General features: G+C 37.3%; 1 protein-coding gene across 8 annotated transcripts in view; it reads right to left on the minus strand.

The window, feature by feature from the left end:
• Positions 1 to 26,523, minus strand: part of baiap2b (BAR/IMD domain containing adaptor protein 2b) — a 48,881-nt gene that overhangs the window by 12,309 nt on the left and 10,049 nt on the right. For 5 of the 8 annotated variants that reach the window (XR_008156169.1, XM_052570400.1, XM_052570399.1 and 2 more), the window contains exons 2-7: positions 23,440 to 23,515; positions 19,689 to 19,775; positions 9,163 to 9,224; positions 8,625 to 8,696; positions 7,335 to 7,472; positions 1,603 to 1,755 (exon numbers count right to left, since the gene is read on the minus strand). Coding sequence is in view for 7 of the 8 variants with exons in the window: in XM_052570400.1 (XP_052426360.1) it covers positions 1,603 to 1,755; positions 7,335 to 7,472; positions 8,625 to 8,696; positions 9,163 to 9,224; positions 19,689 to 19,775; positions 23,440 to 23,515 (588 nt within the window). In the remaining variant the exon portion in view is untranslated. Of the gene's footprint in view, positions 1 to 1,602; positions 1,756 to 7,334; positions 7,473 to 8,624; positions 8,697 to 9,162; positions 9,225 to 9,748; positions 12,401 to 19,688; positions 19,776 to 23,439; positions 23,516 to 26,523 lie in introns of those variants that run through there. The other 3 variants (XM_052570402.1, XM_052570401.1, XM_052570403.1) reach the window with 3 other exon arrangements.

The raw sequence follows: 26,523 nt of genomic DNA on the forward strand, positions 1-26,523 counted from the left end.
AGTCATAAGATTCAGTAGTCACAGCTTATTAAACTACTGAAGCCAACCTTAAGCATTTGTGATCTTAACATTTTTTTGAAAGGACAGTCTTGTCACATTTTGTTCAAAACCTGTATGACTTACTTTCCTTGATTAAACACTAATGTATACTAATATTAAAGACCTTAAACATCTAGTAGCTTCTAACAGTAATCACTTGATCTCAAGTTGATCCATGAGGAATGACCCTGCAATAAGTGCAAAGTGAAATACATTGGATAAAAGCATATGGTAATTTAGCAGTGGTCTCTGAATTGCATCTGTGTGAAAAGGCATCACACAAGTGCAATACAGAGACCACTACTAACTGCCTTTTAGTTCAGAGAAATTTGTGAAGCTTTCAAACTTGCAAATTTCATTAGGTGTTTAAAAGATTTATTTTCAATGTTCTTCCCAGTGGTAAAATCTCTTAGTCATTGAGCATGAGAGAGTTTTTATACTCTTTGTTCCTTCTACCCTCAAGTTGCAGACGAATGAGTAAGTAAGTATCAAGTACCATGTCTGTTGTGGGTGACGGTGTTAAGATCCAGCCATGACAAACTCTGGCAGATGGTCAGTTTTGCTCACGTCACTTCGCTCTTCCTGTTCTCACAAAAGTGGATAATTACTGTGAGGTAATACCTCTGTCTTTGTCTAAAATGTTTTTGCATTTGCTTGCAGAGAAATTTCTTCAGTATGAGTCTTCCTACTTACATACATGAAAACAGTGATTATCGTCTGAACAGTCTGTTCTTGTAAAAGTGGGCCACTCTCTGCCTGGCCCTCCCTTTTTTTTCTTCTACTCTTGCCATCTTTGCTCTCAACGCTCTGTCTATCACCAACTCTGAAGCGTGGGCGTCACAGTAGAGGAGTGAATCTCGCTTACGCGGGAATGACTGGTCTTCTGCATGCTGGTGAATCCACCAGATCTCTCCTCTATTTATGTTCAGTGTGAATGTAATGTTCTAAAAAGAATAATCATCCTTCACACTTGTTTTATATATTGGTGGCACCACCTTGATGAAATGTCTTTGATACAATTTATAAGCAATCAAATGTAGACTTGGTACTAAATCATTTTGCATTACTGTACAAAACACAATTGTACATCACAGGCATCAGTGCATTTTGGACCCAAATTAAGAAACATTCTCAAAATACACAGTATAGCACATTCTCTAGCAAGCATGGCGGAATGATAAGCACTGATATGGAATGAATGATTGACTAAATGGGATTTGGGAGCAGAAACAACTGAAAACAAAGTATGGAGTTGTCCAAGTATATAATTTATGGATACTTATAATTTATAGTACATGATCTGAATTAATACATTACATGACTCATGGTTAAAGACAACATTTAATCAAAACGTATATCTTTTGACATAAACAAGGCTTTATCAGTTTAACTGACCAAGTCATCAAACGGAATATTTATTAATTATTAAACATGTTGTAAATGGCATTTCATGTTTTAAATGTGCAAATAATGGCTAAAATGCATGCTTAATTTTTTCTTACATTAAGAGAATTTCAGTGTTTCTGCGACCCAAAGTTTCTTCGTCATGATGTGAAATCTCACCTTGGTGTGGTAGGCGTTGCTCGTTTTGGCCGCTGCACACTGACGGTCAACGAGGAAGCAATACCTCCGTCTCTCTTCGGACAGGGCATTCTTGTAGCTCTCAGAGATGTATTTATCCAGCTCATTTTGTTTGCTGCTGATGGTCTCGACGTACTGAGGGACAGGGAAGGTGGCGTGAAGCAGACATAAAAAATGACTAACAATGCCCCTGATGTAGTGACGGCCATGCTAGGAGAAACCGTAGATTTCAAATGACAACCATGTAGGCTTGCTGTTACTCTCATTAAAAGCAAATGGGAATGCTAAAGCTCAATGATCCATTGCATGCAAAGCTGGTGAGGGCTGAATTTAACCAGCCTGTTTGTTTTGATCAGAGAATCCAAGTAACAAAGAAGGTCATGTTCATCATTTAGCATTCAATAAAATAAAAATATATTTCAAGGTAAAATGACAGAACATCCAACTCAAGTATGTATCACAACATAAAAACTACCAAGGCTGCTGCCTCTGTAAAAATTGCACCACAGCCAAAACATCATCTAACAAGGACATACAGCTTTTAGGAACTGGACTGCATCCAAACTGCACACACAGTGACACTCTTCGTAAGGTTATTCAACCTGTGTAGGTATCGTGGTATCACAGTGAGGTATGCTGATTCTTCCTACCAAGTGTAAATGAACAAGGCTTGAATCAGTGTTTGCAAGTCTATTATTAGTCTCAAATTAGAAAAGGTCATTGCATCATGCAAAAATTTTATGGGTTTACAGTGATGTACAAAATGTGTTCACTCAGACTCTCAGTTTTTGCGTTTCATGGGTTTTGTGCCTTGCCCAACTGAAAGTAATAAAGAAATGCTTCATCCAGAGTTTAAAACTCATTTGGTACACATCTGGTCTTAGTCACCAGCACCAGAACACATAGATTTGTAGGTTTAGTTGTTCTAATGTACATCAGATAAACTTGTTTGTAATACTTTAGCATTAAACTAAAAAAGGTGAGAGATGAAAGAGGGGAAAAACTATAAGATGAAGAGATACTAAAAACACCTCCACACTGACTTGGAAACAGATATTGTAGTGTCAAATATAAAAGCAGGTAACGAGTTCTCAAGCTAGTTTAGATGTAATGAGCCTGTGGGTAAAACACTAGATGTAAAATGTAGCATTTCCAGGATTCTCTGCGATCACGAGAAGGAATTTGGACACAATCGCTGACAGGTAGCATGCTCAGCACACCAAAACAGCTGAACACTAAATATTTTTGCACATAGCATCAACCCAAAGAGTGAGTCACATCATTTCATCAAGCTTGAAAGACTTCTACTTGTGACTTGGGACTAAAGTGAACTGAGAATTGCTCAGCAAAAATACTGGGTGACAAGAAAGAAAACACTGAGGTTGAAGCATGGTGGTTACACTTCTCCTCTGTTTTTTTCCAGGATCTTACAAAATTAGAACCAATATGCTTGGCAAACAAAACAAAACAAAAAAAACATTATGTATTAAGTATTAAGACATTTCTTTAATTTCAGTTCTCAAATGTAAAAATGACTTTTTGGAGACAAACTAGCATATACTGTACACTAAAAGTAACAGTCAGTAAAAATTTATATTTATTTTTATCATTCTAACATAACTTTTGAATGTTATATATATAAGCTGTATATTTAAGCAGGAGTAATTTTATATATTTTTCAACTTGAACATGTCATCGTAACCCACATCTTAATGTAAACTGCGTGTTACTAATGGATCAGATATGACGTCTGTCTTATTCTTTCTGGATAATGACAGCACTATACTGCAGCATCTACTTTATATTTAATGACCCATGGTCAAGACCCCTTTTCTGCTCCTATGAAATGTTTTTTTCAGTGCCTGAGTCATGAAGAGTACATTTAGATGTACAGTTCATGTACAAGCCACACAATAAAATTAAATGTTGAGGTCCAGCAAATGCACTTACACAACTGCAGACATAGAACCAGCGCAAGCCTGTTGCCAGGTACGAATACAAAAATATGTTGTCGCACAGGCAATAGTCAAATGTATAATGTATTTCTGCATCTTACAACTACCAAAATGACCTTATACTAATTAGTCTGCACATTCAGGAGCAAATGCTGGTAGTTATTTGCTTTATTTTATCTACTTTTTGGATGAAAACCAATGTTTTTTTTCTGTCAGCATGGATAGATATTTACTGCAATATGGCCTGAGGCAACAGAGGTTCAGCAATTATTTATTTAAATGACTAATCTTCATAAATTATATTTGTACCATCAGATATTACAAATACAGGGGGATGGCAAAAAACCTAACATCTATATTTACAGTCTCCCAGTGATTCAGGTAATGGACAAACAGTATGATTATCATAATGTTAAGAACCATTTGTGAAGTAGCTGACATGATCATACTCAACTAAACAACAGTAAACACTGTCAGGCTAAAAACACTGTATTCAGCAGGTTAACACTGTAGTGGGAATATAGTGTGTTTGTGTGCTGCAGTGTGTTGCCATATGGCTCAGTTTGGTGGGATAAGACTAAATAGGTTCAGAAATCATATTTAGATCAAAATTCCTGCACTATGTGCCTTTAGTTTGGTATCCAAAGGGAATACTAATGTACATACATACACACACAATTATGTAACGTGGGGCCATATCCTACACTACTGCAGCCTGAAATCATAAGTGACATTCAAATCAATCTGCCTGCCCTCCGGTTGGCCTCATTTTAACACGTGCTGAATATGAATGTAGGATACGACTGAAAAGCACCATCATTTCTGTGCATTGATTCCTCAGGCAAAAAAAAAGAAAGAAATGAGTGCATTACATTGGACACGGTATTAATATTGGCATCAGTTCTGCGGGGGATCTGAAACAGACCTGTATTTCTCTCTAGTAATCAGGGAGAAAACGGAAACGACAGTGTTTCTTATATAAGATGAAACAAGCAATGTTTTAACAATTGTGAAAATCTTTGCCTCCTCTAAAGCTCAATTTATCTAAATTACCATGTACAATTAAATATCCAATACTGGCCAACATATGTTCAATATCTTTATAAAATTATCCCAAAAATAGGTAAGTAACTGATATGGTCCCACTATTCACGCCTTTGAAAGGTTGTCCACAGCTTGTGAAGCGTGTAGCGTGTTTTGCAGTGCTCTGCTCATGCCATCTCTGAAACCAGACTCGCCGCAGCATGACGCACAGCAGGGACCATAAACCCCACATGTAAAATTCATCCACTGTTCATTCTGTGCCGCTAAGTGGAATGAACACATACACAACAATAAATAATAGACAAAAGCTATTACAGAAAAAAATTACATTCATAGGAATCTGACATTTAAGAAATTTCAAGAGAGAGTTGCCACATGTAGGGAACCATGGGAATGGTTTACACATACAGTGTTTTCTCAAGGGTAAGTCTGAGCTTTCACAACTAGTAAACTGTTCAAAATAAATAAATGCATACATATAAATATCCAGGGGGTTGTCTGGGGTATATGAGCTGATGCTACGGATGGATTAACTTATAATTCCAAATATTTTTTTTTTTTTTCTGAAGCCTCGTGCTACCCAGAGCTGCAGAGGCACAAGCTAAACTAACGATCAGAATGTGATTTCCATCTGTTTTTTAAATGCACTTGCCACATCTGAGCCGCACACTGCATCAAACTTTTGACCTTTGATCATAAGTCAAGAAAACAAGTGCATCTGAGCCTCTGTTTCTGCTTGCCACTGAATCTGTCGAGGTCTATGGAAGGCCAAGATTTAAGACTTTAAACAGCGTATACAGAACAGACAGTAGAACTCAAATGAAATAGAGACGCCTATAACAGCTGAAAATAAATATTGCCTTTTTAGCATACATATAATTAAATTTAGCATTATATTATATTTTATACAAATAAAAACAATAACACTTAATTACCAGGTGAAAGAACACCAGAATAATTTTCCTAATTGTAATTTTACAGACTTTGCTTTAATTGAAGTTTTCAAAATGTATCCAAACATTCTTTTCTTTGAATTCCAATTCAATAAATTATTTTTCCTGTCATTGCATTTTAAATTTCTCAACTCAAACTCAACTTCCTGTTGAGAAAAATTTTATTCAAATGTACACTCACTGACGCAAACTCTTAAATTATGGATTTTGGCCAACCTTGATACAGAATAACAAATCGATCATCTCTGATGTTTGGTTCACTCTGAACCTCCTACAGTTTTTGTTAGACCCCGGAACAGGTTCTAGTAATTCATTTAAACAACCCACTGACCTTCCTTCTCCTCTTTCTTTTATACACACCAATGGAGTGTGTTAAGTTAACAAGCAAGCAGAGCCCACAGCGTTTTATGCAACAGCGTGTTCCTACGCCACTATGAGGAGCACACCTACTGCTAATGGCATGAACTGACCCCAGGTCAGCACACAGCACAACACACCCACTTCCCCCTGACCTCGCACCTGGTGACGACGGTAGTGAGAGGCGTACATTCAAAACAAACAACGGCCCCGACAAATCAGCCCCCATACACAGAGGCCTTGATGAACAAGGACAGCACACAATGAAACCCACACAAAACAATATTAGTACAATAATGTATGAAAGGACTTCAGACGAACAGAGTGGGATTTTCTTTAACACCTAAAGAGGCAAAGAGACTAAAACAGGATTTTCTTTTTTTTTTTTCGTGTTCACAGCTTATGGTCTGATTCAGTGCAATGCAGGATCATGAAAAGAGCAACAGCAAATACACCTTTATCCAGAACTAAGATAATGAAAACATTTATAAACCGTAATTAACCATGTTGTCTGCAATTGTCTTTTTAATCAGTCTTTTGATTGTCATTTATTTATTTATTTATTGTTATAAATCATACTGTAATTATAGCAAAGCAAAACTATGTTGTAAACTATGTTGTAAAAAAAGCCATCAGCACTGTAGATATTGATAAAGTTTGAACATTCACGCTCATGTTTAATTTTCTCATTCTCTATCAAGTGTGTTCCAAAGTGTATGTTCAAACGGGGTTTTATAAAGGTTATTTATAGAAACAGGGATTTATGAATTCCCACAATATTTCATCCCAGCATGAAGTCTCAGTTGGATGTTATGAACTGCACAAACATCACAAACAAATTCAGTGCTCAAGTTCCGGAGCATCCCAGTCTACTGCCAAACTCAGAATGCACAGACATTACATTTTCAAGTCATTACACTGAAAGAAATTTTAAAGAAATAGTTCATCCAAAAATAAATCCTCTCATCATTTACGCAGCCTCATGTTGTTCCAGATCTGCATTACTTTCTTCCATGCTACAAAAAAGGAAAAGTGGAAGATTGCCACTTAAAATTTCACTGAAAAGACTGGACTGTCTTTTCCATGCAATTATAATTAATGAAGACTAGAGCTTTCAAGCTTCAAAAAGGATGCGAGGCAATTCATAAATATGCTTAATGCAAGTTTTAATATTTCAGGTCTTCTAAAGTCATATGATAGAGCTTTAGATAAGATGTTTGGATCTTTGGGAAAAAGCAAACAATGATATTCTTCAAAACATCCCCATGTGTGTTACACACTAGGTGGACATACGTGTTTGGAATGATATGAGGGTCAATAAATGGTGACAGAATTTTCATGTTTGGCACAACTTATCCACCAAAAAGTTTCGTTTGTTGAAATTTGAAAAGCAGCACTGACTCACCTGCATCTCCTTGTCTCCGTATTTGGAGGGGTTCTTGCTGCCTTGACTCTTCCTGCGCAGCTTCTTCAGCTCGGCCTGGCACTTCTCCAGACTCTCACCTTTACTTTTGTGTTCCATCTGGTATTTCTTCAGAGCTGCCTGCCAGATGAAATAACACAGCTCTCATTGCAATCAACCCTAACAATATCCAAATGGACAAGACGGGCAACTTAATGTTTTTATTTCAAACATTTTGATCAGGCATCTATTCCAGAAAGACCTCAAGTGGATAAATGCCAATGGAATGGAATTGAAATTGGGCTCTCTCGTAGTATGCTTGATTTCTTTATTCTCGACATATACTGAGCTTAAAATAAATGTTCAGAGTGTCCCATTGTGAGTCGACTGTTTCTTAACAATGTTTAACTGACCTGAACCCAGAATTTAAAAGACATGAAGGTCATCACATGTTCTTTACTAGTGGGAACTTGGCTGAGTCAACCCAATCAGGACTTTCATTGTCCTTCCCAGAACCCCCTGCTTCACAGATTCATTGTGTTTCAGACTATGCGTCTTTGTTTTCTCTAGCCTTCACTGCCAAAGCCTTCTGTTACATTTGACCGAGCCTGATTTGCCATCTATACTATGTGTGGAACAGAAAGCATGGGAGCATAGTTAATTATTTCCATCAATGCTGCAAATGAGTGACCGAATAAAGGTGGATTTGATTTCTTGCCAAGAAGCTGAGGGCCAATCTAATGCATTTACAAACAAGCCTGTTAGAGACACCGGGAAGAAGACTTTTTTAATCTGTGAAGCTGAAAGTCTCTTTTCAGATGCACAGCTGATCTTTCATGCATGGAAAAAGATTTCTCTCAAGTAAAAAGAAAGAGAAAAAAAAAACACTTTCCCCTCATGCAGGCGAGAAGAGCCTTTTAGAAGACGTTGGTGTAATGCTGCTAATACTCTAGCTGTAATTACATGCAGTAAACTCAATTATTGCTTTTAAAAGACGTTATTTGGAGGTGGATAGGGCCAATTAAGTAAAATTAGGAATAAATCTAGCTTTATTGGAAGTGACTGTATGTGTTAAAACAATTAAAGAAAAAGGACATAAACAGTGCTTAGTTCACCGAGTTAGGTGATAGTTAACATGTCATATGCCACATAATCAACCATGTGTGTACTGAACTTCATACATCGCTACACTATTGACCACAGGCAACAGATTTTTTTATTCACTACATTTTGGGAAAATATTGTGAAAGTGATCACAACACATATTGCGAGGGTGTATTTTTATATACTTACATTTAAGTAGCGAACATCCAATTCCACTTTTTTCTCCAGTTCTGTGAGAAGTTCATTGTGGAATGATTTCAGCTGGAAATTACAGTAGACAAACATAGTTTATATTATATACACAAAGCAATTTCCCTCTCATATGACAAAAGAATTCTGCATCTGGTTACACCAAACACAACTTCTACATAATGTAATCGCTAACAGACGTTTACTCCAGTTTCTGCCCTGTTATCATTATCAGAAGGCCTCAGATACGGTTTGTTTAACATCTGCAGCTGTGTCACACAGCACAGGAAAGTCTGTGCTTTGCCTGAGCTGCTGTGTTTACGCATATGACCCTGGTCTATTGTCTTTCATGTATGTACGGAAGCGATCGGAGTCGATGTGACATTTTGAGACACCGCTCCCTTCCATTTCCTTACCCTGGAGGCTAATGGAGCCTCTTAGATACAGCCTGATTGATTCAGTCATGTTGTGAGAAAATGTAATGAGAAAATGTGAGCCTAAGAGGCAATACGATCTTCATCAAGTTAATGATACTCACCATGTCCTCTAGCTGCATCTGGATCTGTCTGTGAACCTCCGCCATCTGAAAAAGCACATCCCCTTGAGAGAGAGATAGAAAGAGGAAATAGATTAAATTGTCACTGTAATGCTTTTGCACCTGATATCAGGACACCATGCAGTCTGACAAGGGTGCAGGGAAGAGAAGAAAGGAGGTAGAGAGAAAAATGAAAACAAATGATGAACAAGATGGGCCGGCAGTCAAGCTAAAGGTGCAAGAAAGTGTCTGATGAACACAATAAAATAAATAAAAACATTATAATCATTGTTTGATAAAAAAAAATACAATAAATAAAAGATCACACATGAAAAAAAATATTACTGAAATATTCTTTCATGAAGATGCATAGCAAACAAAATAAAACAAAAATATTCATGGGAAACGGTGAAAGCATTTTGCAAGTGCATGTTCAATCAACATGAGAAACAAATCAGAAAAGATGGCAAAAAGAAAATGTTGTTAGCACACAATCTTCTCATATCAACATCATTCTGTGGTACAAGAGAGAAATAAAGAGTGAATCATGCAGCCATTTCAGGCGTGTGTGTTGTGTCAGGGTACCTACATGCTGCCTCTTCTGATTAGGCAATGCATTGTGAAAAGAAGGAACAAAAGACCTAGTTTGAGCAGGAGCAAAAGTACAAAAGACCTTAAGACAGTGTGAAAGAGTGCAAAGCTACGCAGGGTGAATGAGTCCAACCTCAAACACTAAATGCATAAATAACACAGGGTAGAGATCTGCAGTAGACTGATGAACACAATATCAACGCCACTGTTTGCTGCTGAATCCATAATGCCACAGTAAAAGACTGAGCCACACAGTGCTGGGATTTACAGTGAATTTATAACACCCACATTTAATAATTAAATAATAATTATAATTTATATGAATAATATAAATAATAGTAAATAATTTTTAATTTCAATAATTATAATTTTTATCATTTAAAGTATTATTACACTTACGGGAGTAAAGGCTGTTTTACATATATATTATGACTATTACTTTTTAATATTACTATTTGATTAAATAGTACATTGCTATTTTACCACGGGTATGAATGCAGCTGATCCAATCAAAATTTTGAGTCTGAAATTGCATTTTATAACTTTTGAGTTTGAGTTGACAAAATTTAGATTTACGAGCTTGCAATCTGAATTGTCTTTGCTGACTCTACGCAAAATCAAGCATGCATAATTGTAGTTGAAATCACATATTGATGACTTGTACAAGGAAGTTTTTTAAAATAATTTTATGTTAAGAAAGTAGTTTTCTTCAATTTCATCTAATTAGCCACAGTGGGTTCAAGTATAAACATCTTGCTGCTGAAATATTACTTATCTGTAGGTTTAGGGCACAAATCAAGTGCAAGGGTCATCGGATTATGTTTATTTGTGCTTGTAGAGAACATTGTAAAGTCATATTAAGTTATCAAAGCTGCCCTTAAAACAAAACTTCCATTCATTTCATTAGTAAGTCAATGCACACTTCCACAGGGACAGAAATAATTACAGAGTGCTGAGACATCTTCCTTCTATCCATCCATCAAACTCTTGTCTAATTCTGCATTAACCAGGTTTAAACTGGCTTAATAAAATAATGAAATGTAATAACACACACACACACACACAGTATGTAACACAGAGGGCAGCATCAGCCGCAGACACTTTGAAAAGACAAGGCACTTACACAACTTTTCTGCTGTAAAAGAACAATAACAGACGTACATGTACTCGCATGACATCCAATGGGCATGACGTCTCTCTACCTCCTGAACTGGTAACAATCGCAAGGCATTCTTCGCGTACAGCGGTGATAAAGTCAAGCCAAGGCAATGTGAATGATACCTCAAATTATGCAGCTTGTTATTTTCTATATTGCTAGATATTAAGTACCTTCAATACACACTCTGAAATCCATGCACATCCCTCATAAATCTGAGCTACTGCGCCACACAGTGCGTTTCATAAAGCTTGACCCTGCCTGTCTTTGAATCTGTCATGCCTGACCCAGGACAACTGCACCAGCCTGCAGTACATATCTAATCAAGCCTTCCTCTTAAGCCCTGCCTTCTGAGAAATAGAGGGACAGTCCGTTTTATACAGTCCTTTCAGTTCAAGGTCGGCAGAGGCCATCCAACCAGTAACGTCCATCGAAACAGAGATTAATAAGGGTGGATATGCTCCCACACGTTACGCATATGCTGATCTTGCTGTACCCAAATTTAGTAATTTTCGTAACAGGAAGAAGAAAATATATTTGAAGGAAAGAGGGAACAGGCATGAACATGACATTTCTGAGATACCAAACAAGAATACCCACTGTTGTCCAATATCATTATTCAGCAAATAATAATTTTATTAGATATGATAGTATTGCAAATAATATCAGTTGTGCAACAATACATGTACATTAACAATGTAAAAAAAAAAAGACCTCAGTAGTTGAATTTCACATTTTCAGACTTTAGCTGAATATTCAAAGTAAATTTGTTTGGTTTCTGTTAGTTATTTTTCATTCAAGTATCTCAGAAATAAACAAAGCAATTGTCTTCAGTAAAGGCCTGTTAACATAAAAAATAATTACTGTAATGATAACTATAGTGTTCACATCAATGCACAATAAATGATCCATAATTTATAAATTGTGCACACAATTTACAAATTTGTTCCCTCAGCTTGCTAAATTTATGAAATAGTAATCGTGTGCACGATTTATTTATTTTTCTTGCATGTCAAGGCTCCGTAAATGGGCCTTTCTGTTAATTGCTGGAAACTTTCCAAAAATTCCTGTAAAGTATCCAAAATTTCAGGAATATTTACCAGAAATTGTATACCACTTTGCAACCCTAACCTTAAGAGTATAGAGATATAGGCTAAAATAAATGTGGAGTTATCATTTGGCCTTTGAGAAATGTTCATATTGAGTTCATTTCTAGCTGCCATGTCTGCGGTCACATCTGAGCTCTGTTTTATTGACAGCTCTTCTGAAAGTTGCACATGTGAGAAACACCTGAGATGTTAAATATCATCTGTGATATTTCTTTCCTATGGGCATCCATCAGGTCTACATAAAAGTGTGTATGTAACACAGAGACCCCTTCTGCTGCGGTCTATGCCCTGGCCTCACCCTGCTGTCACCCGTCCAGATCTCGTCTGTAGGTCGACAAACTCTCATTTCCTGTCTAAGTCAGCACAATGGTCTGACAGCACTCCCCGTCCTCACCCCCCACCCCCCATCTCTCTACTGCAATTCAGCCATGCTCTGCAGGACTCTAAGCTGCTTAGCAGTAATCAGCACGGATCACAACATCTGCAGCTTTGAAAGACTTAAACGTATTGTTGGCCGCTCTTAAAGGGCCGAATCAATTAGGATACAGTCTGAAGAAACACTGTGCATCTTATCAACACCTTATTCCTTAGAACATCTATTATCAATAGCTTATTTAAATAAAGCACTTAGGACTTAGTAAGGAATAAATACAAACGATAAAGAGCTTAAAATGGGAATGATTTTTGATTTGCAGTACACAGATAAAGTCAACATGAAACGGTTTTCATGAACCCATTATATTTTATTTCTTGCACATGACATACAAGGGAGAAAAAATAGGATACCCATGACACAAAGAATTTGTTCCCACGTTTTATTAACTAGTTCATTCATTGACCACGATTCAACGAAACTGAAATGATGAAAAGTGGCCACAGTTTAACTAAAATGATGGAACAAATAAATAAAATTGGCAACAAATAGCTGAAACAAGAAAATAATACAAAGTGGCCAGGATTTAACTACAAATTAGTACAATATGCATATTATTTAACTAAAACGAGGGAACTAATTGGTACAACGTGGCCATGATTTGATTTAAACAAGGGATATAATTAGTACATTAAAAGTAAATTAAAACTTGGAAACAAAGTAATGAAAAGTCATGTGAATGAATTCTCAACTTGACTTGATTGTGAAAAGTATCTAACAGAATACGAAAAGTTCACACAAGTCATGGACACAAATAAACTTTACAAAGGACCATCAATTTTGGTGCAGCATTACAGTAGTAAAGATTGTAAGACACTGTAGAGTCTCACTGGGTCAACCTAACCTTTCCAGGGTAAGATGAGCCCCATAATGCACTCTCATCAAAGCGAGAGAGCACTTTCTGGAAGGAAAGATTTTTTTAATTTCTTTTATCCTGTCTCTTATTAAACTAGCTCAACTTTCCCCCTCCATCTCTTGTTCATCTCAAATTATTTCCCTCTTTCTGTGACCTTGGTAGATGTAATAAACATCAGTACTGAGGGAATTATACAGCACACAGATGGATGTGATAAACTTAAGCACATTTGGACCGAAGTCTCCTCCAATCAATTATCTGATGTGCTGTGCTGCAGAACTTTTATCATTAAATATGACATAAACCTAGATTTCTTATCTCTTATTCTTTCCACCAAGCTCACAGATGGCTGTATATCCATAGGTAGAACAAACAGAACAGTCAAAATGATCCATATGCTTCAGTATAATCATCCAGTTGTATCTGAAACTGTAAAACTCAGTGACCCAAGACGAAATGCTGTGATGCCTCATTGAGCTCGAAACCCCAAGGCCTAAATAATTCTTATGTGGTCATTACTTTGTGGCAGAAGACTGTATACATAACTATTAGCGAGCAGCTGATGGGGTCATAATGGAGATTGATTACTGCAGCAGAAAAGATTCAGGGAGGGGGGTTATGGGTTGGATGTGCTGGACAGACAAATTAATTTGACGGTCAAATATAGAAGTAACACTCTTATCATTGTCCATGACTACTGAACTTCACTGGAACCTACAGGTTGCAAAATAATGAATCCTACTAATGTGAAGTCATTGCTCATGAATATTAATTATGAAGCATTTATCCCTGTTACAAAACCAAGTGAGCAAAGTAAAATAGAACCTTGTAACTAATTTATAGCATTTTATGAAGGCAACAACTGTGTGCACAGGGGACAACTAATTCCATTTCATATTGGCATTAGCATGTTGCAAAGCTAACAACATGATGGCTTAATGAGCATAAACATGATGCATTCTGGAATTGTCTTCTTTTGCAAAGAATGCATGTAGTGCTGCCTTTTGATTCTGGCCAAAAATATGTATTTTTTAGACCTCTTGAAGCCCATTGATACATCTTGTTTCCTGTTGCCAGCGTATACTATGCCTTAAAACTAAGGTCTAGGTTTTGGAAGCCTTACACAAATGTCTTTATGTACCAAAACACATAAATGCATTAATATTCATGAGCAATGCCTTCTCTAAAGCACAACTCATTCATTTGCCTCTCTGTGAGAGTATGAAATGCTTTTACAAGAATGTCCTCCAAAATCTGATCTGATGTAAGTCACAGCGGTGCATCCAATTCCAAGCGACTCTTCTGTTTGCGACGGCATTTGTAGCAGCAATTATCAGCTCTGTGATTCATTCCTCAGAGGTGTTTGAGCCATTTGCCATTTTTTTAGGTGTGCTTTGCTTGTGTGTGGAGCGAGAGATACCCAAAGGGCGAGACAATGGCTTTCAGTGTGGTGAGGAAACACTCAAACCATGTTATGACACTACAAATCCCACCTACTTGGAGTGAAAATGAAACTTTTCCGCCAACCTGCTGCTGCGCTCCCAACATCAGGATGGAGTCAATCACATAATAAAGTGCCATTTCTTTCTACGCTTCCTGTGGTGAGCTAGAATTGAAGGCTTGAGAATGGAGAGAGAGAGATAGCTGAGAAGAGCATTTCCACTGTTTATAAATGACTTGTTGAATGTTTATTTGGTTTTATTTGTATTTCATTTTTTGCTATTCTATTACTTTTTGGTTACAATGTCTTTACTGTCATTTTTGATCGATTTAATGCATTCTGTTTTTATTGTTTCTATGGGTAAAAAATGATTGTTATTCAGCATGGTCCTAAAAGGCTAATAGTTTTGCATACAATGTCCCATTTATCTTTACTGTAAATTAATTTAATGAGGGGTTTAACCTTTGGGCTATTCTCCAAACATAAAAAATTTGATGTGCCACACAGTAGCAAAAAAGCTAACCATCTAAATTCTAAACGTTTGTTCTGGAATTCTGATCTGTGGCATATTTTGAGGGATTTATTTGAATAGCTTATCAAAAATGAGACCGGATGTGTTGCTGGAGCATTTCAGTTTGCACCAAGATTTGCCAGCATTAATTATTCAAACACCCCAGAGTTATTTTGTGACTACAGCGAGAGCAAGATGCTTGCAGATGCAATTAATCGCGTTTAGTCAGAGAACACAGTTGCCTTCCTGCAAATATTTGTGCTCGACTGAGAATATCCAGGATTTAGACTAATTATCAGCATAAATGGTTGTAATTTGCAGAAAACTCCCAAAGCTAAAACTACAAACGTGAGAAGATGACAACCTACTGGTATCACACATCCATGACGACTGATACCCATATTTGGGCAGGGGGAACAGGAAGCTGTTTAGTATTCTACACACTCGTGCAGCATTGAAGAGGCAGACGGGGGAAGCTGTTTTTGGAAACACTGACATCACCAAGGAGGCATTCTGGGACTCAAAATCCACAGAACAGGCCACATTCACATTACTATTGCTCTCTCATTCTCTCTCTAGCGGAACTTCTCCTGTTAAGGCAAGTGTTTCATCTATTTTTAGCTCACGGCTCCCTCTCTCTCCTCGGGCCGGCTGCGCTCCTGCATCAGTGCGTGGGCTGACTGCAGGCGGTGGGTGATGCGATACGCACAAGTGCTGCATTGAAGAATCACCGCGCATCTCTTCACAGCAAGAGACCATGAGTTATTCAGAGTTGAGGATGCGATGAAGAGGATGATGACAGAACTTAATGAAATCTCACCATTATCCAGAACCCAGAGAGCAAGGCTCTTGTCATGTCCTGAGATTTGACATCATTAGAGGTGCTAATCATGTTCTGTTTACACTTGGTATTAACATTCTCAGGTGATTCAGTGTTCTGAAGAATTACAGTTGACCACCTAGGGTTCCAATGTTGTTTTGATACCAGAGTTTTTCAAAATAACATCTTTGTGTTCTGCAGAAGAAGCTAAATACTGAACATAAATGACATAAAGGCAAGAAAATGGCAGATTTTTTTTCATTTTTGGGTGAACTTTCACTTTAAGAAAATTCTGTATATTGGGCTGGGCAGTACCTTAGGTCCATGTCCACACGTATAAGGGTATAAAGGTATATAAACTGAATTTTCCTTTTTTTTGTTTTAAAAAAAATCTCTGTCCACATGAAAACGCAAAAGCATGCTATGAAGCACTGTCAAGATCATGCCAAACCAACAGTTGGCAATATAATCTCAACCGTAAAGCAATGTTTGCTAATCGGAAGCCTGAAAGAGTTATCAGCAGGCGAAGATAACGGTTTCGCACACAATAACAATGCAACGGTAGTTTTCAAAAATGTTTGGTTTCAGTGACCTGGTGCTGCGTTTTGCATGTGGACAAATGGCCAAACCGCATTTTGAAAATACCCGCGTTTGTGTGGACAGGGCCTTAAACTACGGCATCTTAAACTATCAAAAAACAGTGTGTGAGATGTGATACAACTTGCTATGTGATACAACGACAAGATTAAAATATATAATTATTTATTAAGATCAATACATATAATATTATATAGTAATAAAATACAGATACAAATAAAAGAAACAGGCCTGTTCCACATGCATAAGTCAACTGCACTAAAAACTAGGTTATTGGACAACAAATCAATATCCATAAGCAATAATATAGCACAGGGACACAACAAGTACACAGTACAAATGCACATGTGGCCACTTTTGTGCAACATCCTTTAAAACCCTTTACTCCATCTTAGAGACATGCTAACAAGTCCAAGAGGACACTGACATCTTCATGTGGGGCTGACTGTGACAGGCAAAAGTGTTTGACTGAGACTGTGTGACTGATTTTAAAGATTCATGGCTAAATCATGATGGTCTAAGCCCAAAGAAGCCTTCCTTCTAACATGCAATTATACTAAGGCCTGAAATAACTCTGTATCAATTATTAACGCTGGGCTAAGACCTCACTTAAGAGATTTATTTAAGCGTGCAGCAATTGGTTGGGTCCACATGGCTGATGCCACAGTTCCCACGTGCTTAAATGAACGCACTCTCACCCACACAGTCTGCATGAGTATAAATTCAAAACAGACTCATTCTGGAAGTTGGATAAAAGTTTCCACTTCATGCCACTGTTGTCTTGGTAGCTCTTTCAAAGTCTCTGGATCTAAATAACACTGCCATTCAACACACACTTACAGAACAACAAACAAATCTTAACAAAACCTGTTGTTAAATGAACACACACTTCTTTCTTTGTCTTCCTCAAGCAAATCAATCATGTACTCATTCAGAAAGAAACCAGACAAAGGAACTGGTATGTTTTGTGGTTATGACATGCATTTGGATTGCTTTCGGGACATGTGAAGATGAGAACGAGACTCGGGGAAACAGGGACACATGCAGCAAACTGTCAACAAGTGTAAAGCACTGTTGATTAGATACTCGTAAAATTTAGGGATGCACCAATATTTACTCTCTGTCTGATGCTTATGTTTTGGCTGTACTTTGTATCCCATATCTGCTGCTTCTATAATAAAAAATAAATATTTGTAAATATTTGCAGATATTGCGCATCCCTAGTAAAAGCTACATGATCATTCTGATGCTGCGATGCACATGTATTTCTTTTATACTTGACCTTTACTGTAAAAAAAACAGGCACAGACAGACGTGAGCAGTACTGGAACAGCTTTTAAAACATAGGATAATCAATACATGCATGCACACATTAAATGCACTGTTGAGAGAGGGAGGAGCATAATGATATCTGACTAATGTAACATTTGAATACAAAACTACTTAAATAGTGGCTTGAAACAACAAAAGAAATATTAGCAAATAAACAACTACTTGTTTGGAACTTGTTTGGAACACATCCACTTCTGTATTTTTTTCTAAACCATGTTTATTTCTTGTCAATGCAATAATAAAATTAATAATTCCCGATATCTACCACAACAGCAGTATTGATGGACACATTCTAGTACCGGAGCAGAATAAATGTCATACCATCCAGCCTTATACATTGTTGAGGATTAAAATATATTTTCTGCATAATCACGAAGGTACAAAACAAACACAGGCATGCTTTAATTTGTCTAGTGATGAAAAAGTCTCGGGTGAAAAGGCTGAGAGTCTTAAATCCTCATAAAAGTTTTCTTATTAAACTTTTCATACCCAGATATTCCTGCTTTTTAACAATGCTGAGACAGCAGCAGTCTAGAAATAGCTCTCTTGCAGACTAAAATATAATCTCATAAAGACTCCAGCTCCGCCTGGCTATACAGTTTAGATATTGAGAAAGCTGGAAATCAGGTAACTTATCTCAGGATAAGATGAAGCTGAATTCATTCAAATAATAGCCTTTTACTGATCAAATTAGAGCTGGGATCATGAGCTTCATTGAAAACTGATCCAATGAGACACCAACCAGTGAAATTAAAAGAATCAAGATGAACGCTCGTAAAATGTTTCTGAGATGAATAATGGAAGTATAACCAGCTTTCAGGTCCCTCTGTAAGTCTTTCCCCTTCAGTCCTCTTTAGAGAGAAATTTCCTTTCATATTTGCTGCTGATGTGCTTTTAGAAAGGAAGAGATTATGCTGCAGACTGCAAAAACATACTTGTACTGTGACTTCAGATGTGTTCTCTGAATGTCATCTCTAAAAATGTTTGCATATTACATTTTTCATGTCATGCAATTATTTGTATAGGGCATAATTCATACAAAGGCTGGAGAAAAATTAATGCTTAATGCACAAAATTAACATTAATCTTAAATTAATAAAAAAAATATGCCAAACAAAACATGTTGTAGTGTGCAAAAACTGCAACACAATTTAAATATTTAAAGAAGATCACTAAAGCCATTTTACTCCATAAAGATGCAGGAAGGATGCCATCTGAATCGGCATATATGCTAGAAAATCTAATGCATTTACACAAATCAAAATAAAAAAATGCACAACAGAATAGCAGTTTATGGTTGAGAAAAAGTGCAAATAGAATTTTTGATTATTTTACAGAAAATGAAAAATTTATATGTGTTTCGAACCATTTTATAGTCTCATCACGACTCCCTAAATCTAAATTCTAACACAGATAAATGATTTTTCATAGAGAGACATGGAAATAAGACAACAGGATAGATGAACACAATGCAACCAACCACCAATTATCAAATGAGTGAATCTGCGGAGTATGTATGTTTGTACAAAGATAGTGTGTGTTATATCTAAAGATACAGTCTTAAATATGCTATACTATGTGCTCATACATCCAAAGCCATTCACACTGAAACCATCAAGTTAGTCTATTTTGCGACCCCCCTCCCAACCATAGGGGGCACTGCAGCTACAGTCTATAACTCACCAAGATCCTTAGAGCCGTGACTCTCGCTGGCCAGCTCTCCCATCCGCACCAGTGCGTCGAAGTAGCCTTTTGCTGCAAATGTCACACCTGGAAACATGGAAGCATTGGGGACATAAGTATCGGGACTGTGCTAATGTGCTAACCCGAAGCTTCTCTGAACCCACAGGTGCCGCATCTATGGAAACAGGAGTGGTGGATGGGAAAGCTTTAAGCTCTATATGTTCTATGATGGCTCGGCCAGAGAACTGGGGAGGTGGGGGTGGAGCTTGTGATTGGTAAGCGATGAATAGCAAAAGTACCTTACTTTAAAATAAAAAAAACTAACAAAAAAAGCTTGATGCCCTCCAAAACTTAACATTCACATCAGATAGCACATTACTGAGAGCAATCACTCGTTCTGTGTGAGGTCCCACCACAGGGACAGCTGTGGCTCTTCCGCATCACCATGGCAGAGAAGGGCTGGCTCTCAATCAGGTTCTCTCGGAGCCAGAGGATCACGGCAGTTTAGTGAGGCAGGATAGTGCCAAGAAGCACATAGTGTCTTGGAACACAGTGAAATTTAGGACCAGAAGGTACTGAACAAGTGGTAAGCAAAGGTTAAAATGTTCTTGAATTCATCATTTTACAACTGTTCAAATCAGGTAAGAAACCAATACAGACAGCATATTTAATTTGATGCAAATATGAAAGGCTATGAGTGACAGAACTACTTCCAAATTGTTGTAGAATCACATCTTATACTCAAATAATGTTTTTGAGAGTTTTGAGGTACGCAAACAAATAAATTTGTTGCTTTGCACATTTGTTTCATGCATTGTTGCATTTGAAAATGCTGTATATATTGGAAACCTATATCTGTTCTAATACTAGATTGGCCAGTATCAAAAAAAAATTTCTTAAAATTTTATTACATTTTAGATGACTTTTGTCACCATCTAACTTTGGCATTAATCATAAAAAATACAATTTGTAACATTTGTAACACTGTAAAACACTGTAATCTTTAGCAAATCTCAAAGTCAATATCCAATTTTTATTACAATGTACAGAAATGTGATGTCTAAATCCATTTGTAGCATTTCAAATAATTTATTTAGACGAAACAGTGCACCATTTTATATCAGCTTTAAAATTTAAATAAACTTATCTGTATCAAAATTACACAATTCTGCATGAGAATCTTAATAATGGTGCATCCCCTATCTAATTCATTACATTCATTGCATTCTCAGCACTGCCACATGTACTTGTCCTGTAAGATCTGCTTCTGGCCTCGGACATTTTGAACGGGCTTTTGTACTTTTATCCCTAACAGCCTCATTGACATTCACATCAAATTCAATATGCCGTATGACCATCCCAATTCAATCCAGTGGGAGTGTTTGAGTGGAGGTGGTAAGGTACACCAATGGCAGCCCAATCACATATGAATGTATAGAGTTATTTACTAGTGTCCGCGCAAATCCTAGGCTCAGGATAAGGTGCGTCCTGGTTGTGAAGGATTAGAGGGGGAAATCTGGGGGCTTTGGTGCTCCAGCGGTTAGGCTGAGTGGTGAGGGGTAAAGGAACGAGAGAGGCAGCAGAAGAAAAGAGGATTACAGAGGTCTGAAAAATAGGGCAGAAAGTCTCTCCAACCATCTCTGAGGAAAGATTGATCAGCCAGTGGAGACAAGTTAAAAACTACAGAGAAGCCCAATCTAGACCCAGTTCTCACATTTCAAGTTTGTGTGTGATATTGTCTAGCCAAGTTCCTGACAGAAGTCTCCATCAAATATAAATGTTAAAGTCTTTGGTCACTAATTAATCTTATTCCAATTTTTTTTTTCAACCCTTTTCAATCCGTCATTTCTAAGAGTCCTCCAACACTTCCAAAGAAAAGGCAAAGGAGGGGGATACTTTAGGCTTAACAGCTGCTTATGCACAAGACTTCTCAACATAATCATCTACTCTAGGGAATGCAAATGGACCTCCAAAATCTCTGTTTTGTTTTTGTACTATGACATTTTAATGATCTATTAATTTCACTATTGGTTACTTGCATTTGCCATGCAGCCCAAAATCTTGCGAATGCCCAGTGGCCACCATCTGCACTATTCATAGTGGGTACTGTGGAGGGTTTCCACTTTGCTGCCTGCAGGACCTGGCATATTTACAACTTCAGAAAATCCCTATGATGGATCCTGTGAACCTTCGTAACTGCAGCCAAGGCTGATCTGCGAGGATGGGAGTGCAAATCTCACTCGAGTTGGGTCTATTTTTAACCTTATCTATCAGACTTCACACTCTCGCACACATACACACACGCTTGTGGTCTACTCTCTAGAGCGTTGGTCTTTTTCTTGTATTTTCTGCTTCATAAAATATTAGATGAAGTCTGGAATTGTGAGGAAAGTGATTGGTTCTCTGCAGTACTTGGCACAGTGCGACTCTACAGGGATTCAATACTCATCCTAAAGCTTCTGCCAAACTGATAAAAGGGACAAGTGACTTAAAAGTTCTCTTTCATATTAATCAGAATTTTCCTAACCAGGCACGATCACGACTTATCTGATTAATCTGTTGTTGTTTTTTTCTATTTCTACGGCATGCCACCAAGTAAACCTCATCCAGACTAAATCTCACTGGACCAAAATACTACTCCTCATACATATTAAACATCAAACATGAATGAGGAAAGACTAGAAGTTTAGAATCTGATTTTATGTTGGCTATTAATTAACAAAATGAAAACCACAAAAAGCATTAAAAAACTAGCTTTGTGTTCTTAGTTTAGATTAGATTAGATTCACACCTGAGTGCTCACATTAGTAGCGCCTGTAGTAATTGGCTGCGTTTTATGATCGATTAGGTGTCATGTCTGGTTTCTGAGTTCGGTATACAAACATAAACCGTTCATCGTCTTGTTGCATCATACCTGGTTAATTTTTTTCAAGAGTGTTACATGTTGAAATTATACATTGTTAGTAAATTGTTATTCTCAGGATGAAGTATTATGAAAGAAAGAGGCAATGCAGAAAAGGATATTTAATCGATGCCCTGAACACCTGATAGCTGTACTAACTAGCGTGGTATTCATCATACTCCGTCCTCCTTGTTATGACATGTCATTCTTGTCCTGAATATACATCTTCCCTGTTCCCTTTTTCGCTCCCTCCGTGGGACTGTGTCTGCTCTCAAAAGCTCTCTCTGGCCTATTTACGCCTGTCCTCTGTTCCATTTTACTCTCCCTTCCTCCCAGTGCATATTTTTGCTCCGAAACACCTACGTCCTTGTCCTTGCCCAGTCAACATCTCGAAAACACACATGAAGGTCTGCACACATAACAGAAATACATCATCGATTGTCATTGGTTACATGTATGTGACAGCTCTGAAGATGCAACATGCATGAACCGGATGGATGTTTAGGGGGTTTCAGGGTGCAAATGGATTTAGACATGTAACATTCCAAGACATCATCACTACGAGAGAACAGGAAGTCTTCCGCCCCACAAGCAAAAACATTCTTAACAAACATTCAACAAACATTTAAACAACATTCTACTAGTTCCAAGTAATAATTTTTGGTTTTATATTAGCAATTACAAATGCCAGATGCTAGTAACTAAGGACTGGTATTCAACCAAGGAGAGGCGCTCTCCGTAAGCATGAATTTCAAGCAATTTCTTCTCATAAATTAAAGCAGACCTATGAAACAAGAGCTGGCTCATTGCCTGCAAGAGTGATAATGAACAAGCCACTGATGTACTCACTGGAGAGGGCCTTCTCGTAAGTCTTCCCCATGGCAACAAAATTCCTTAAGCAGGGGTTGAACTGCTCCATGATGGACTGAAACAGAAATAGCATAGCTTTAGTCAGCACACAACAGCCGCAGTCACTATTTAGCTGGCACTCTCACCACTACCAAGGACACCAATGGGACAAACAGATAATTAAACAGGTGGACTTCTGTTTCTGTAAGTCAAATAAAGTGATTGTCTTTTGGGGATAGGTGTGTATATGAAGATGCAGTGCATTTGCAGATACCTAGAAAAGATGGATAGAGAGAGAGAGAGAGAGAGAGAGAGAGAGAGAGAGAGAGCTCTCACGCTCCCACTTTTCAGAATATTCTAATTAGTGCGACTTGGAGGGCATCATGCCAGCTGGGATTTGCCGTTTCTTTGTTGCTGGTGGGCACAGGATTGTGGGAGTATGTGGAGATCTACCCACAGCCTGACTCACCTGATCCAACATTAAGAGTTGCCCTTTAAAATCTATTCATTTTTGCTGAAGCTCCTCATTGAGGAGACCTCTTCCTTTTCTCAGAAGAGCTATGCTGGTCCATTCAGAGTAAAATCACTTGCTATATTTCGACTTGACAAATTTGTTCTCAGAACATTTTCCCAAGAGTGACGTTGTTCATGTTTCTAGAGGCTTCATCAAAGCTTTGAAAATAACAGGGTCCTCAAATAAGGGACAGAGGAAGGGTTCAAAAAGACAGAGTATAAGAAAGTTGAAGAACAGAGGATGTACAAAAAAAAACAATAAAGCATTGAACAATACAGATTCTGTGAAAGATGTAGAGAGAGAATGAAGCTATATGAATGAAAGTCTCTCTACTCGGTTTAACAGAATTGGAGTGAAGTTGTTTATGAACACAATTAAGGTCGATGGTAAACTGAGTGCTTGGGTATATCCCAAATCCCCCCAGCCTGTGCTCCAGTTACAATGAAAGAAGGCTTCCAATGAGAATTAGGACAAAGACAGACTTCTTCAGTCTGTAGGCCAATGGGTTCCTGCAATGCAAACTGAGATTAAGAGGTCTTAAGAAATGTATTGTGCCAAAAAACTTTGGAGAACATGCAATTAATACATTTTTTTAAATCTGACTTGTTTTTATTTGCCAATGAAATTAGATATATACAGGTATTATATGATTTGTACACTATTCAAGTTTGTCCTCTGTGATTTATATATATGTATATATATTTTGGTTAAAAACAGCAATCTTTTGAAATATTTTCTAAGCGTCACATAATCCTTCAAACAGTCGTGCTGCTTAATATTTTTGTTGAAACTGAGAAAGATTTTATTTCAGGATTCTGTGATGAATAGAAACTTCCATAGAACAGCATGTATTTAGATTTTTTGTAACAATCTCTCCAAACATTTGAAGAATACTGTATATTTATAATTATTATATATACTTAAGAATAGACAAATGTAAGCTAAATACAGTATTGATAAGTTGAATAATGAGAGCAGAAGCAGACAGGACAAGATAATCAGCCCCAAATAAATCATTCATAAACATCCGTGTCTTTCTCTTACTGTCACGTCTTATGTAACAACATCTCAGCTCACAATTATGTCTTATGTAATTCATCATCTGCTGCATACAATCATACAGCGGTATGTCCAGTACTAATCTTCGTTATAAAATCCTTATGAAGGAAAAAGAAAATGCAGACCAACAAATAAGAACCAGGAGTAGAGATGAGAAGGAAATAAAGGCATTGGAGAAAATCATGGTTGGGTGCAAACACAGCTGGCATGTTTTCATCAAGGAAGGAATTACATAAACATAGTGTGATAGATCTCACTGCACCACATTCCTAACAGATGAAAGCACATGATCACATTCATGAGGTTAAATATACAACAGGTATTCATGCAACGACCAGGGTGCATTTTGCATGTCAGGTTTTGGTTAAACATAATGCTAAACTGTATAAATTCTGCATGTTTTACCATCCACTAATGGTATCAGTATAATATCATAATGTCCCGCTTAAGTGCTGTGGCTGAGCATGACCAGAATGCAAAGCACTGCAAACATTAAAATCTCATCCATTCTACAGTATATGTACATGGGAAAGACTTAAAATCGCATTTTCAGCATTTCATTACAGACATGTTCATTAGGACATAATTAATAGTCTTGGCTAATGGGCAACATTTCATATTGATGCATATTATATTATAGGGACCTCGTTCAAACACAGCTGGGGGAATTTCATGCTCCCCCTGAAATGAAGGTGTGCTCACATATTACAGTATCAAGTAGAGCACTAAATATGAATGGTCACCGTATAATATCCCTTTTTTATAAAAGCAGAGAAGCAAATGAAGCACACTTTCAGCAGTCTGTTAACATATATCCAACTATATCAGCAGAAATGTGCAGCCATTTATTGAACTTTACCCTTAGAATGTCTTTATAAATTGAGTTTAATAAAATATATATATATAAAGGAAGCCTTTGAGGATATAAATGAGTCCTCGAAAGATTTTCTGTATTCACATGCACACAGTTTGGCTTCGCCATGGTAATACATTGAGAAATGGGAGAACGGTTAGTATTTGTTGAACTAACAGGGTTATAATCATGCCTCATTTACCACAAACACACCCTTATACATCAACACCTACAAACTTGGTGCTATATAAACCTGCTACAACACAAACCTGTGATGTGAAACTAATGCAGCTGCAGTCTCAGACAGCTTGGAAAGGATTGATGAATGTAATCAACTCTTGCGCTCTGTTATGTGTGTGTGTGTGAGTGTGTGTGTGTGTGTGTGTGTGTGTGTCAGTCCAATAACAATCAACTCAATGTCAGGTAGTTAAGCAAAAGTGCCGTTTTCATCTTTATGTCTTCAATATGCATAGTAAAACATGGTTAAAGCAGCCGTGTGGCCACTGATGTATGTTGCAATCTGATGAAGACTTCCTGTTGTTCAGCATTATGTAATTCTCTTTATTCCTACAGCTTAAGGACAATTGAGTATGGAAATGGATAATGATGCATTAATCAGTGTGTCTGAATAGGTTTTTGAACCCAGATTCAAGGGCTG

The sequence above is a fragment of the Carassius gibelio genome, chromosome B12 (genome assembly GCF_023724105.1).
Source record: "Carassius gibelio isolate Cgi1373 ecotype wild population from Czech Republic chromosome B12, carGib1.2-hapl.c, whole genome shotgun sequence".
Classification (NCBI taxonomy): Eukaryota; Metazoa; Chordata; class Actinopteri; order Cypriniformes; family Cyprinidae; genus Carassius; species Carassius gibelio.